At 40.7% G+C, this 16,643-nt stretch overlaps 1 protein-coding gene across 1 annotated transcript in view; it reads left to right on the top strand.

Annotated features, from left to right (window-relative positions):
* LOC307047203 (glutamate receptor ionotropic, kainate 2-like) overlaps window positions 1-16,643 on the top strand; it is a 344,882-nt gene that overhangs the window by 262,615 nt on the left and 65,624 nt on the right. The window contains 2 exon segments of the mRNA XM_079693992.1: window positions 372-578; window positions 6,709-6,932. Coding sequence (XP_079550118.1) covers window positions 372-578; window positions 6,709-6,932 — 431 coding nt within the window.

Below are 16,643 nucleotides of genomic sequence, written 5' to 3'. Positions count from 1 at the left end.
TCGCTTTGCACCCAGCCTAACTCACATCACATCACAGGACTGGGCCTGCTGGCTCTCAAACACACACACACACACACACACACACACACACACACACACACACACACACACACACACACACACACACACACACACACACACACACACACACACACACACACACACACACACACACACACACACACACACACACACACACACACACGTAAACACAGCAGCTTTACACATACTTTACTCCTCCAGCCGACGTGTAGCTCCAAAGCCTATCTCACACATCAGACACCCTTCAGATAGGCCTTATCTGAAGGTAAAAGGTGCCGTGGAGACGTGGAGACGTGGAGACTCACCCCCTCCTCTTTTTCACTTGACAGGAAGAGCCATATGTGATGTTCAAGAAGTCTGACAAGCCGTTGTACGGGAACGACCGCTTCGAGGGATTCTGCATAGACCTGCTGAGAGAGCTGGCCAGCATCCTGGGCTTCACGTACGAGGTCCGCCTGGTGGAGGACGGGCGGTACGGCGCCCAGGACGAGAACACGGGCCAGTGGAACGGCATGATCAAGGAGCTCATGGACCACGTGAGTCTCTTATATCTTCATTAAAGACAATGCATGATTATGATCCAAGCAAACAGAAGTTAAGTTCAGACCAGTGGGTGTGATTATATTCTACATCCCAAGTCAATTGAAGAGGTGTGGAGAAGTTTGTCCCATCTGAAAGTTTTTGTTAATATTTTCAGATATCAGCAATTTGTTTGGGGAATAAAATGTTATAATTAAACTTTTTTGGGTTTAGATTATATGTTTGGTATCTATTACAGCAATTATTGCTTTAAAAGTGGATTCAGACTGTTATGTCCTGCAAATTACCAGTAATATCTTTGGGTTTTGGACTGTTAATTCAACAGAACAAGGTATCAAAATGTAGAATATATTATTGATCCAAGTGCAAACATAAGTGCAAAAATAACAGCTGTCACAAAATAATCTATTAATTCTATTTTCTTTTTTTAAATTTCTTATGTTTTTTACATTTAACAAATATTTAACAGATTATAGGAATAATTGTGTGTTTTGGATCCATTTTGTTCAAATGGAATTCACTCTAAGATTGCTCTTGTGTTCTCTGTCAAGAACATGTTTTAGAAAAACGAAATGTTGATGTTGACATGTTAAATATAAATAAATTGGCAGAAGATTTGCAAGTCATGTGCAAAGCATATGACTTTGCACTTATAGGGCCCAGACTATGTGCTAACAGTGAGAGTGTTATAAGTCTTATAACATCAGCAAGGTCTTGCAAACCAACCAACAAACAAAGCAAACTAAATGAACCTTATTTCCCAATACAGTACAGAAACAGTAGTAGTGAAACTAGTACAAAGAGCTCTTTTGTCTGGTTGTGTTTGTCCTCTAAAGCTCTGATGACCTGTCCTATATGTCTCCCTACATCCCAGTACATCGTATAAAGTTTAGTGCAGCCATCCAAACAAAAGCAGAAAGTAGGTAAAGAAAATAAATGAATGCTTTCATTTAGGCTCCAGGGGGAAAATGGTCAGTTTAGTAGCGAGAGTATACTTGTTGTGTGCAAAGAGAAAGAGGGCTTTAAATGTCTCGCTAAGTGCCTTGGGACAGAATCTGTAGTGTGTAAAGACCCTGCTTTCTTAATTGGATTCACCTCAAGTATGTTGTCTAGTTCTGTGTCAAGAACAAGTTTTTTTTCATGACTTTTACATTAGTGTTTATTGTCATATCAACATCTATTAGCATCTAAATGCTTGAAAATTACCCAAAAATAAGATGTAGGATAATGACGGGTATTTCACTGAAACTCACTGAGAGGAAAAGTAGAAAAAAGAATCTGAAGATAACAAGCAGCACTTTTTGAGGGTACAGTGATGCGAGGAGAGCATATATTCTGTCGGCGCGCGTTTTCCCCTACAGAGCTTATTAAAACACACACACAAACACACACACACACAATCTGCCGACAGTGTAGATCATTACAACCGACAAAGTCTCAGAAAGGACAAACTGCATGGGCATAAAAATAGCAGCCGCTGCATGGCCAACGGTCAACATGTGACCCAAGAGGGGTCAAGCCTCCCCTAACTGCCTCTGCTCCTGATCAGTGGAGTCATTGGCCGCTGTGACACCGTCTGCTCCTCTCATGGTGAAGGGCCCAATCCCCTGCCACATGATATTCAGAGTGGGCTGAACAGGGTGCGGGATGACAGGGAAAGATGGTGATCACAGCGGACAGGCCCTCAGATCAGAAGGAGTTTGTTTGGAGAAGACATGCTGAATTTAGAGCTGAACAAGTTGAAAACACCCTGTCAGAGGACTTTAGCAAAAAGATCTTTCTAATGTTCAAAGTGGAGATAACTTTGTGGAGGGTTGTGTCAAAGATGCCTGGACTATTTTTCAGAGATGGGAAGTAACAAAGTACTCAAGTACTGTTCTTAAGTCCTTGAGTATTTCAATGTAATGCTGCTTTCTACCCCACTACAGTTCAGAGGTAAATCATGTACTTTTAATCCCCTACATTTACTTAATACCTTTAATTACTTTACAGATGTGGATGAATGATGTGAAATATAATCAAGTATTAAATCAGACTTTAGTTCCACCTGGAGTAATTCACAAGCTACCCTGCAGTATACAAAGTCATTCAAACTAGCTGCACCTTTACCAGCTTTAAGAACACTTTCATGATCAATCATTATAAAACATATCATATATATTATTCTGAAACGGACCAATCTGCACAATAAATATATTCTACTTTTGTACTTTTACTTGAGTATCATTTGGAATGCAGGACTTGTACTTGTAACAGAGTATTCCTACACTACACTGGTATAAGATTTGAGTACTGCATTTGTTACATCCCAGCTGCTAGCGGGAAGCTTGCTCCGTTCATCTTCGAGTGATATATGGCAACCTTCATAAGACAAAAAGGATATATCTTTGAGAAAGGAACCACTTGACCTTGCTGTAAATGTTTAGCATTTATAGTCACAATGCAGCTGGAGATTTATTAACTGTCAACAGAACTGCATGGTTTTCACCCCAGATATGTTAACATGACTTTCCTGGGAAGGCTCTATACATCCCGCTCTATATCTCTAACGCACATGTCTCACATACAATCACGACTTCTGCGCTTGCCAGAGAAGGGATTATTCAGTATTATAAATAACTCCGGGAGAAATCATGTTAATGCTCAGTGTTTGGAGAAACAGTTGTGTGTATATAGAGCAGATTCAGATTTGTTTGCCACTGCAGTGTATCAAAAAGAAAAATTCACTACAGTTTATGTAAGTGTTGGATGTGAATTCAGTTAATTAAAGCAATCATTCCTTAGTGAGTGCTATATTGCGCAAGAAAGCTAAGCTTGCAGCTACAAAATCTGTCTCTGATAGCTTTCATTTGATGTTACAGGGACGTATTTGGATGAAATAAAGAAGTACGAGCTTTAAAGTAGTGCAGTGATGGCTATAAGATATTTTTGTTGGCCAACCGGGAGGTCGCAAGGACTCCCTCGACAAAAAGCAATGGGATTTTCCAAATTGGATGATGGTATATTACAGAAAAGAAGCTCAATGTCAAACACACATGTATAATACTTAAAACGTTTTAAAAAGGCAGACTTGTGGCAGCGTGATGAGGTTTGTTAGTTTATTTAGTCACTTGTTGGCAACCACCATTTTTATGACACAGAAGCTTTGGACATTCACCAGTGTGGTATTTACTGACGTATCTTATGTAGTCGAACAAAACGAGGAAATATCTTCAACTTCTGTCAACCACTGATTTTATTTCAGGTGTCTAAAGAAAAGCCAAAACCGTTAACTTTGAGAAAGGAAACCGTAAGTTGTAAAATGCTAACTTATTTTTTCTGCGGTCTAGGACTTGTTCCTCCACCACTCTATTTCAGCCTGGATTTGTAGTCTGTCTATACGGGTAACAAAAACAGAACCATTTTTTGTATGGCAAACGAGAAACGTTTTCAACAGTTAAAATGGCATCCCAAAATATGGATGTACTGGATGGGGATACATTTTACAATGGAACATTTCATTTCACTTTTTCAAGCGTTCAACCGGGGAAATTACACAAAGAAAGACAGAGGCTTTCCGTGTAAGAGGAAATAGCAGCAGAGACCCTCTGTTTCAGAAACTCAATTTCTTAGTCAATATAGCAAACACTATTTTATTGCTTCAATTGATTACACCATCAACACTGATTGGACTAATCTAGACTGCATACAAGGTGGAAAGTATTCCCTTGAACAAACCATTAACTGCAACTCTTGCCAAAAGATAACCTCAGATACAGCAGTTGTCAAAGGATCTGCTTTTGTTTTGCTTGTGTTTGGTTGGTTGGTTGATGAGTAACTGGACCAAATGATGGCATTGTTTAGAAGGTGACCTGCAATAAGTTCCAGGTTCTTTTGATGTTTATTAGGGTTAAGTGCTGCAAAGAAGGTATGGGTCATCAATCAAGAATGACTACATAGAACAGTAACCAGCATTTCACCAATGCATCTTTAGCTACCAGAAAACCAACACTTGGGGAAAGAAAAGCTATGTTGTATGAACATTTATGGAAAGACACAACCAAAACAAGTATTACCAAAAATGTAAGTTTGGAAAAAACAATGTCATTAGTTTTTGTAGAGGGAAAGCCATTCAGAGGGAGCAGGTTCAGTAGATAAGACATTTAGCAAAATACTTCCAGTTGGTGCCAGGCACGTGATTTGATTTATATGCCCTGCCATGGCATATCAAGTGCTTTACATATGTATGTACATTATAATGAAAATCAAAGACAAATATATTCAACATTGCAGTAATTGATGTAGGAATAACTTACTACCAAAGCCACACAAGGTTATTAAAAGTGCATGCCATTTTAAACCTGGGGAATGGGCTAAGTTCTTGCAGTGGAAAAGTATTATAGCCCTCCGCACACACACAGCCAAAGACAAACTAAAAAAAGAATGTGAGAATAGGTCTCAAGTTAATTGCTTCCTTAAATGATCCATCCTCAATAACTACCCACGATGTAAATGTCAGAAGTATTATCAACATTTCAAGTGACAGATGTATTAGTTATTTTCAGTCTGCTTGGGAATAAGAGATGCAACTGTGGCAGTGCATTGCATAGAATATGTTTCAAACACTGAGTAGATGTAGCATGGTACATGGACTGCTTTTGTATGGGCTTCTCTAGTCTTTGTGAAACAGCTTTTCGAACACATTCACCATTCGCCCATACAGAGGCAGGTTCAGGGTTCATCAGGAGAGATTACTATTCACAAATCATTGGCTATACCTATGGGAGAACATTGGAGTTCAGTGTCTTGCTCAAGAAAATGCAACCTGTTGGGCAAGGGACCGGGATCAAACCCCCAACCTTCCAACTGAAAAAAAACATCGCTACCTCAAGGTCCACAGAATTGGCATGGGTTGTAGAGATATTCAAATATATACAGTACCGTTGCCTGTTACACAATGAGCTAGGAGAAGTATATCCTTATCATATATTCTCTTCTCTCTGGGTGGACTCTCCAAAAATATCTCTAACATTTAGGATCTTTGGTGAATTTGTCAGAATATGACTAAAAGCTTGCTGAACAATTGTATCATTGAGCAGTAAAGAGAAAAACACACACTTTTGCTGAGAGGTGTTGTGTTTGAGGTGATGATTGGATGTCTTACTGACAAAGTCAAGGTGAAGTAGACAGAATTTACCAATGCACAATGCTAATCTAGTACCAATTCTGTTTTTTCTTTTTTATAAAAGTGGTGTATCAAGGACGCAGAATCACTGAGTGCAGGCACTTGGCAAGAGTCTGATTAGTCTGAGTAAAGAGTGCTTTGTCCATGTGTTCTTTATCTCGTTGGCCACACCGGAAAGCAGAACTGGTTTGTTCTATCATTCATTGTTTTTTGGAAACAATGTTAAAACAATCCAAAATATGTTGTTACTGAGTGTCAAGGCCTAAGAAGGATTTAACAATTGTGAGTACAAGCAGATTCCAACAGTTAATACTTCTCCATTCTATACTGGGTGTCATGATTATTAAGACAGGGTCCAATAAAGTTATGCTAAAATGTTCTCAATAGTCATATACAACGCATCCTGTTTTGCCTTTTTAAGTCAAAGTACGTTGCTGTTGTACAAGAATATCGTGGAGCAGACTGGATTTATAGTCTAGAGTTTTGTTACATGAGGTTTATCGTGTTAACAAGACCTTAGAAAAAAAAGCAAAAAACCAAAAGTTCCCTACAGTCCAACAACCGCATAGAAATGATTCCAAAGTCTTTGCTCTAGTTTTGTTTGTCCTCTAAAAGCAATGGGGACCTCTTCTATATGTCTCCCCATATCCCAAAGCGTCGTATAAAGTATAGAGCTATGGTAGTCTACAGATTGCACCTATCCCAACAAAAGCAGAAAGTAGTTATAGCAAATAAATGAATACTTTGATTTAGGCTCCAGGGGGAAAAGGTTGAGTTTACTAGCGAGAGTATACTCGATGTGTGCAAAGAGAAAGAGGGCTTTAAATGTCTTGCTAAGTGCCTTGGGACAGACTCTGTAGTGTGTAAAGACTCTGTTTTCTTAATTTGATTGCCTCTAAATCCTTCCTGTGCCTTTGACTTATAGCCTATTTCTCTTCTGTTTTTATGTTTCCTGTTGACAGAGAGCTGATCTTGCAGTGGCTCCCCTCGCCATCACATACGTGCGAGAGAAGGTTATCGACTTCTCCAAACCCTTCATGACGCTGGGTATAAGTATACTGTACCGCAAGCCAAACGGGACCAACCCTGGGGTCTTCTCCTTCCTCAACCCCCTGTCGCCCGATATCTGGATGTATATTCTGCTGGCTTACTTGGGTGTCAGTTGTGTGCTGTTTGTCATAGCCAGGTAACATGTCACTTCCAGTGATCACAGCCTCACACACAGACAGAAACATGCTTAGCTTCCATTGCTTAGCCCCGCCCCTCGGACTAACAGCAGGCCCATCTCAGTAATCACAGGATCTGCATCCTGAGCACTCTCACACAGTAAAAGCCTTCCACTCAGTGACAGTGCTGACACTAATCAACAGTCATGTATCAAATGTCAGCCTTAACACCATTGCTGTGTAAAATGCTAAATGCAGTTTAACCGTTAAGGATCACATGAATATTTGCCTTTTTCAAGTTTCCAATTCAGTTGGTGCTTAGCTCCTGGCCAGAGGTCGCGTTAACAGAATATTTTCCGTCATTTTGACAGATTCGATTTCTGACTCGGAACAGCACCAAAAGTTTCCCCGCAGCGAGGCTCGGGTGTTATGCATGCCCGCCAAAAAGGAAATGATACCGTTTCCAAACCTAACTTTGCCGTAAAAATAATTTAAATGTCTTTGCTTTACGCTGTGCGCGCTCCAGCAAGGCGCAGTGGGCTACACGGCGCTAACAGTTCACGCCTCCCCCCGTTGACAGTTCACAAGCGTGCTCTCTCGCAACCCCCCCCCCCCTCGTCAGAGTTGTGTAAAGGCCGTCTGGTAATATTGGATTTTGACGGAAATGTTACGATCCTGTCTGTCAAAATGATGGGCAGCGCAACCTCTGCTCCTGGCATATTTTTGGTATCGGTAATGAAACCACAGGAAATTCATACACACACAATTAAACCACCAGACCTTAGATAGAGAAGTTGTAGGCCTATCAGCCGTTCGAGGGTTGTGTGTACATGTCAGAGAGAGTGGCAGAATGCTTGTGCTCTCATATGGATATGTGTTGGCGTAAGTGTGTGTGGGATTTGTCAAGCTCGGTGTGAACACTGCTGCCCTTCTCCCACCTTTCCCTCACTATCTCCAGTGTCTCAGAGTTCATGCCGTCTCTTCTTTTTCCTTCACCTTGCTTCAAGCACGACAACTGGAAAACAAACAGAACAAAACAACAACAGAACAACAATTATCTGGTTTAAAGGAGTTTGTGGCTGTCACCTCAACCCATTAATTGTAAAGCTTCCAAGGTGTTCATAGCCACTGACAATCCTTATCTAAATATATGTTTACAGATGACTTTCCTATGCAGGCTTTTAAAGGCGTTGTGTTTTGTTTTACCCCACCAAATCAGACATTTGGGTTTTTTTCTGTAAATGACTCACTTTGTCACTTCTGCACCTAACTTTTTTTCCTTCAAATTGGAGCTATGTTTTACAATTGTAGGTCTCTCTCTGCAGTTAATCGTTTGCTGTTCAAATGGCATTGCAAGTGTTTAAAGACAATAAACCCAAGTGCTGCAAAGTTTGTTTGTAAAGAACATTCGCTAATAAGTGCTAGAACTCATTTGTAATTGGATTTGTGGTTTTGGTAATTGAAGGCAAAGAACTCTGTTCATTTGGTCTTTTATTTATCTGATTCATAGTCAAAAGCCTGGTAAAAGAATAAAATGCATGATATAAAACCGAGCTTTAGATTAAAACATAAACATCTATAAACAATCAGAGATGTTTTCTAGGGTTATGGTTGACTGACTGACCAAAAAACCTTGAATACATTGGATTAGTAGGTGTTATATCTATCAACACAAGCAGCTCCTTAGTGCAGTATTTGCTTCTGTGTTTATCCACTCAACAGTATAATTATGTAACTTTAAGAATCCTGTGGCTGATGAAACCATCTAAAATATGATTTGCACAAGTTGTCTTTTCTCTTAGTGTCTCTGCTTTGACAACCCTTTCAGATTAAACCTAGACCAATGACTTTGACGGTTGACTCGTGATCTCGTGGTTCTTGCTTGTGGCTGCCATTTGAAGCATGGTAAAGAAAAAAAGAGGAAAATAAGTTCATGTTAACTCTAAAACTTTCAGGAGACATCGGCTGTCTTGCAGCTGTGACCTGACAGTTTTACCGTTAACGCACATGTATTTTCTGATGTTACTGGCAATATGATCACACACAAAAATAAAAAGCGGCAACTGTCATCTAAGTTGGCTCAGAATATGCACCTATCTGTATATAATATCTTTATAAGTGAGTGTTTGGGTAAGTGTATGAATTCCCCCCTTCACTTTATTCCTTCTTTTTTCCTGTACACACAATGCATGCTGGGCTACAGCTGCATGTGGTTGATGTAGTAGAGTGTAGCATAAGCACTCTCACTGAATTTCATGAAATGTGAAAGGCAGATTATGTAATGTGAGCAGAAGAGATTACATTCCTCTACCACTATATATGTGACAAGAGCATTTTAACATGTCTTGTCAGGTGATAAGAGCCTCTGTGGTTGAACTACCCTGGTAGTGTACACGTCAAATATCTTCCTCCCCCGTGCAAATAGTTTTGGTGCCTTGGTTGAATAAAATGGAGATGACTGGAATTTAGTTTATACTGCTCACCACAGGGATTCAAAAGGCCCAAATCTTATTGGAAAGAGTTTCCCTGCTGTTCTAGTCAACAGCTGTCACTGAAGCTACATTATACAGAAGAAATGCCTGTTTAAAACCCCACTATCTACATCGATAGACTCAATAAGGGGTAAGAAAGTGAACCAAATCTAAAAATACAATATGCTAGCATATGGTTTTATCATGGTTGACCAAGAAGGAAAACTGGTTTGTTATTCATGGTTCAGAATTCGATCAGTAAAAAAAAAACGAAAGACACTCAAAAGTGTATACAATAAAATACTAAAATATACTAAATTGTTTAGGACCAGTGACTGAAACCAGTGAATACAGTTATAGGTTTTAGGTCTATCCTGTCTGTATGATGTCTATACTGATCAATATCATTGCAACTCATATTGGTGCTCTGGAGAACACTAATATGAGTCTGATGCCCTATGGAAAGAAAAGTGCCTTTAACCAACGATTTGGTAAAAGTTTGGTCAAAGGGATGATGTGAGGATAACCTAGCTGGTTGAGCATAGGGGACGATTATAGTTTAGGTTTTTTTTTTTTTTAACCCCCCTTCCACCGCACCTTAACCCTACCAAGCTTTCTGTCCCTGAACAATGTCTCACTGTTTTTGCTTTTGTTCTATGCAGAAAAAGTAATCCATCTCAAGGTGTTATTACCCACTAAACTGTAAACATACATCAGGCATTTACATAACACAGGTGCAGTGATATTTCTTTGAACAATCTGCTTAGTTACACTAATAAAAAGGTGTATTGACAGCATGCCCTCCATTTGATCCTTTAATGGTGAGGAAATGTATTTCTCCAACTTCTGTTCACATTCATAATTTGTATGTTTAAAAGTCAAACTAATTTCATGAAACTTTGTGAGACTAAACCATCTAGTATAGTGAAGCACATACAATTTACAAGGAGTTCCACTGTGCATTAATATACTGTTTCTGTGTGTGTACACATAACACATTTTATCTATGTACTGTATGCTTGTGTTCGTGCTGCGCTGTGTGACTGACTGTTGGTATGAGTGAGAGACAGAACACTGGGACTGACGTACACACAGTTAGAGCAGCTTCTCCTCGCCACCGATAGGCCTATTCCACACGGGTGCACTGCTAAAACCACATAATCCTTTTATTGTGTTGCCAACTGCCCTGATATCTCCAGTTACTGATGTTAATGTCACCGGTTATCGCTTATTTTATGTTCCTTCTAATGACATCAGTCGCACTGCTGCTGCTTCTGGCGCAGGTGATGAAACAAAAAAAACTTTATAGCACACCACACCACTGCTAAAGCCTGTGCATTAACACCTTGTTACACTTTGGGGAATTCCCTACATCATACACATGAAGGGATTTTATTTGCAAAAAGCAGAGGTTTAGCTAAGTGACAGCAGTCAATCAGAAATGTCATCCAGAATTATAATTTTTCTATATGAAAATTACTCATAATACTGATATGAAGTTCTCTCTTTCCTTAAATCAAAGTGTATTTTGTCTTTTGAATATTAAACATTTAGTTAATGAGTGCTCATATTAAAGGTACAGTACATCGTGTGGTTTGAATTCTCCTCTGAATCCCATGCACCAATATTTTTTTCAGAATCTTGAGGCAAAAACACAACTGAGGTATAAAGTGGTGCAGTGATGATGTATTTGTGTAGGCTGACCAAGGAGTTAGCATCACATTGGGGTCCCTCATCAAAAATCTATGTGATTAGATTTTGTTTGATGTACAAAAAAAGCTTATGATACATATTTATATTGGCAAGAAATCTACAAGAGATTGTACAGTGCATCAGAGATACAGCACGTCCACGTTTTTGAGCAAGTCCACAAATCCAGTCTTTGTCAAGTCTGTCAGCACCTTTGAACGTAAATGCAATCGCCATAAGTAAAAAAGCTAACCTTGTGGCTGCGCATCAGCACCGCTAAGCTAAAGATTACTAATGTCCGTCGTGATGACGTTTATTAGTTAATTTAGCCACTGTTTAATTACATTTTTTATTTTCTAAAAAACGTGTAATTCTATTAGACTTTTAAAAAACAAAGATCTTCTGGAGGCTTCTTACTACAAACACGTTCAAAAACCATTGGCTTCAAGTGGAATGAATCAGAAGTGGTAAAATGCTAATTCATTTCCCGGTTTCAGGAAACGTATCTGCACCACTCCACTGAGTCTTAGATCAAATATATATCGTTACCAATCAGGGGGTTTCATAAGGGTGCATTGCACCCTCAGTTGAAAAATTAAAAGTAAAAAAATTTAAATAAATGAAAAGTCAAAGATATTACATATATAATAACAATAATAATAATAATAGTAGTAATAATAATAATCAGAACAAGAAGAATATAGTTGAAATAAAATCAATTATAATTGTGGTTAAATAACTTTGTCTGCTGCATTTATTTGGCAACTTTAAACGGTAAGTAACGTTATTATATCAGGTGTGCGTGACCTGTGCCGCTGCGCGTTCATCATCTGCAAGGTGCTTACACAGCAGTCAATGATGAACATCAAAAAATGTTAAAACAACCAGCCCTTATCGCCAGCAGTAACACCGCATCTACTGCAGGTAATAACAGTTCAGATCATGGGGACATTACGTTACCCGTTCATCATCTGCAAGGTGCTTACACAGCAGTCAATGATGAACATCAGAAAATGGTTAAAACAACCAGCTCTTATCGCCAGCAGTAACACCGCATCTACTGCAGGTAATAACAGTTCAGATCATGGGGACATTACGTTACCCGCGGCCACTGTCGTGGACACTAACGTCCGCCTCGCCCACGGAGACGGAGCAGCCGTCTTCGTTGCCCCAAACACCGCCACCCCTCAGCGGCCTGCAAGTGCCAGAGGACCTCGGTGAAACAGAGCCTGCCCAGGTATATTAAAAAAGTACCCAACTCGCCTGTACAGTGGGGTAAGGCTCTCATTTTGCAGCTCATGGTTTCAAAACAGAGATTGGCTGGAATATTCATGTAAAAAAGATGCCATCTTCTGCTATGCATGTAGACATTTTGGTTCAAGTACGTCAGATGCCTTCACCACAACTGGCTACAACAACTGGCGCCATGCTCTTGTACGTGATAAGGGACTGGGAAGGCATGAACCAAGCAAAGAGCACATAGATCCATAGATCTCTTCATTTTGCTCTCAAAGTGCACCAGATTGATGCTTTTAACTTCAATAATTAAAAAAATATCTTCAAGGGGAGCATAGCCCCGGACCCCCCTAGAGGAGGTGAGGACCCCCCTAGGACCCCCCTAGAGGAGGTGAGGACCCCCTAGAACAGGGATGTCGCACTCAAAGGGCCGGTTGTAACCATATGAATATACATACGTATATATAATATATAAAAAATAATGTGTTATATTAAATTATTGCCTCTGAATTGGATTATTATCGGATAGGGTAATAACTTAGTAATATACGTCTGAAAGCAGAAGTCCAGGGCAAATAATTCTCTCTTCAGTGCGCATGTCACAGTGCGCGATGCATTGTGGGACATGTCGTCTGTAAAGTGGCATGTAACCGTATAAGGACGTATTATATTCTTTGCAAGCTCTTGCGGGCCACATCAAATGAAGTCGCGGGCCGGATTTGGCTCCCGGGCCTTGAGTTTAACACCCCTGCCCTAGAGGGTGTTAGGTCCACTCCCCACTTATAAAAATAGCACTTTACACTTCACCCTCTCTAATCTTAGATGCACCCTGAGTCATTTTGTTCTGGAACCGGGCCTGTAATACCATGTAAGACAGCGGTTTTCAAAGTGTGAGACGCGCCTCCCTGGGGGGGCGCCAGAGCGCTTCAGGGGGCTTCCCGGGCTGATTTGTAGTCCCAGTCCGCCCCTGCCTGCACGGGTCTGATTTTCAAGACCCGCTCCCGCCCTTGCAACGTGCAATACCGAACCCGGCCCACCAAGCCCGGCTTAACCTGCCATCAGGCCCTGGGGCTGATAGTTTTTGTAGGCCCCCTATTTAAACAACAAATCAAAGTCATTTATAGCCTCGGCAGGCTCTGTGATCGCACTTCTCCACTCTACTCTACACGCGCCTGGTCCTCTCCTCCATATGAGTGACGTATCGGGCCTCCCTCATGTATTTGTCCGGTTGCCGTTGGCTCCCCTCCACGTAGCAAGTCCTCGTCGTCCTCTCCATCTCCTCCAACAGATAATGTCCCTCCTGTCTGTTTTTCCTTTCCCGCTACTCCATCGCTATCAGAACCAGACGGCCTACTTGTCTCCGAGGCCCCGCGGCCGGCACCGCTACCGCTCGGTACAGAACTCATCTGTCCTTCCTCCTCATCCTGGCCTACAGGTTTAAAATAGCCTGTAAGCTTCGGCATTTTTTGTAACAGCTGCTTGTCTCGAAACTCCTTTTCCCTCAACAATTTCCTTTTCCGAGCGCCACTCAAACTTTTTCTTCACTCAATCACTCGCAATTTGAATAAGTCACATGTGAAACATATTCTCATACTGACGTGTGTGTGTTTGTGTATATTTGCGTTTGTGTGTATTGTGTTTGTTTCCCGGGGAAAACCCTCACGAGAAACACCGGCTATTGTTATGCCTGCTGTGACGTTAAGTTACTCCGTTCTCCGCTTGTAATTATGCCGTTACAAACTTCAAAGTTGTATTTATCATCTGAGTTTGCCGAAACAAGTTTAATATTCTGAAAGCCAAGACTTTGTTTTTTTTAAATCAGATGAAGACAAACTGTAACGGACCTTGCTGTGTTATCTATGATTACTATACACCTTACATTCATAATTTCAGTGGAGGGAGGGGGGGCGGCGCTGTGGAACAGCAGAGTGGCGAGGGAGAGCTGTCGTCTTCCCTTTACAAGCTTCAAAAATGTATTTATCGTGTGATTTTGGAAATGAAAGTTTCATATTCTGAAAGCCAAGACTTTGTTTATTTTACATTTTTTTTGAAAACACCCGAAATAAAAAAAAAAAAAAATTGAATTTTTTTTTTTTTTTTTTTTTAATTGGCTCATGATAGGCCCCCGATCTCCGTAGGCCCCTGGGCTTCAGCCCAGGTCAGCCCGTGCATTAAGGCGGCCCTGCGGCCCACCACCCGCACATATTGCCAATTAGTTCCGCAAACCGACCCGACCCGTCGGCACAAGATCCGCAAACCGACCCGAACCCGCATATCCTATGAGCAGATGAAAACATGCAATTATTAACACACGCAGTTGCGTATTTGGCTCTAAAAGCGTGGGATGTTGGTTATTTTCTCCATCTAGGATGACACCTAAAGCCTCCCATACGTTGGATTTTGTTCTTGAGGAAGAGTTATTTACAATGCATTCTCCGCTAGAGCTTCTTCCACCCATTTTGAATGTGGCGCACTCAGCAGCAGATTGATGCGCTGTAGAGGTTATGATTATGCAAGGTCCCGCGGGGGAGAGGTCTGAGGAATCTTTAAACATTAAATGAAATTATCATTATTTAAATATATATTTATTATGCGTCACTCGCGACCCAATCCGCATCTTCTTTGTTTTACCCAGAACCGAACTCGGAATTTTTTTGGGGAAAATACCACTCACTATACCAATCACTTTTTTTGCGGGTGACCCGTCGGGTACCCGACCCGATGCAGGACTCTGATCCCGGCATCATCCGCCTGTGCACAGACGCAGACTCATGTTCCCAGCACTAAAGTAGGGGTGAGTGTAATAAGGAGGCAAAGTTGATGTTCAGTGTGTTGCCGCGAGCATATAAGGATTCATACACAATGTTGAACATTTAAAAACTGTTTAAATTTTTTTTTTAAAACATAAAGATAAAAACGTTTTAAAAAAGTTACTTTTTTATGTTTTTAGGAGGTGACACTACTCAGCCAATCAAATCGGTGCAGTCCGTAAGTCAGCACGATAGATTCAAACACACACACACAGAGACGAGACAAGAAGAGAGAAACAGTCAGAGTAACTTCAGATGGCGTGCTCAAAAAAGAGAAAGGTAGACAGCGAAAACAGAGCATTTAATGACATTTTCTCTTACTGAACCTCTTTGAAATGCAATTGAATACCCCTGCATTATAGCAACAACAATAATAACTAGAAAATGCATTTCCTGCAGAAAATGCGTGCGAATGCTGTAAACTGTGAACATTTATGGCTGAATTTAGCTGAAAATGCAGAAAAAGCTGAATATGTTATTAGCTGAATGGTAGCTGCTTTTAGCTACAAAAATGCAGAAAAAGATTAATATTTAAAAGAAAAGGTTTTTTAAAAAAAAAGGTATAAATAACAACATGTACAGTATAGCCTTGATGCCCTGAAATAGCTGGATAATGTAATAGTTGAATGGTTTCTGCAGCTGAAAATAGGCCGAAGGAGTTAAATATCAGATGTAAGTAGTAGTGAATGAATTTGGATTAAGATGAGAAAAGAAAGTAAAAAGGCTTGGGCAAGCAGCAGAATATTTTGACTGCAAACTTTTCGACTAAAACCATACGTCACCAATAATGTATAAAATATGTGGAACCTGTTGAAGTCTGTATGAAGTCTCCATCAGACAGAAAATAATAGGCTGAGACAGTCTGTTAAAGTCCAGTCTGTCAGTGTTTGTTTCTATTCCTGAGCACCTACTCATAAAACCCAATCATAACACCTGTGTGTGTGTGTCCAGAGATCAAAGTCAACCAACTGCAGCACTGCGTCCCATAAGAATGCATTGAGTTGTATATCTGACCATTTTGCCACCCGTTAAAAAACTATGGAGAGAGAGAGAGAGAGAGAGAGAGAGTCTGTGAGAGAGAGAGAGTGTGTGCGAGAGAGAGTGTGTGTGTGTGTCTGTGTGTGTGTGTGTGTGTGTGTGTGTGTGTGTGTGTGTGAGTGTGTGTGTGTGTGTGTGTCTGTGTGTGTGTGTGTGTGTGTGTGTGTGTGTGTGTGTGTGTGTGTGTGTTTGAGTTTGAGAGAGTGTGTGTGTGTGTGTGTGTGTGTGTGTGTGTGTGTGTGTGTGTGTGTGTGTGTGTGTGTGTGTGTGTGTGTGTGTGTGTGTGTGTGTGTGTGTGTGTGTGTGTGTGTGTGTGTGTGTGTGTGTGTGTGTGTGTGTGTGTGTGTGTGTGTGTGTTTGAGAGAGAGTGTGTGTGTGTGTGTGTGTGTGTTTGTGTGTGTGTGTGTGTGTGTGTGAGAGAGAGAGTGTGTGTGTGTGTCTGTTCTGAAGAAAGATCTGGATGTTCTTAACATGGGAATCAGTTGGG

The sequence above is a fragment of the Notothenia rossii genome (genome assembly GCF_949606895.1).
Source record: "Notothenia rossii genome assembly, chromosome: 7".
Taxonomy (NCBI): domain Eukaryota; kingdom Metazoa; phylum Chordata; class Actinopteri; order Perciformes; family Nototheniidae; genus Notothenia; species Notothenia rossii.
This window is presented reverse-complemented; position numbering and strand designations above follow the sequence as displayed.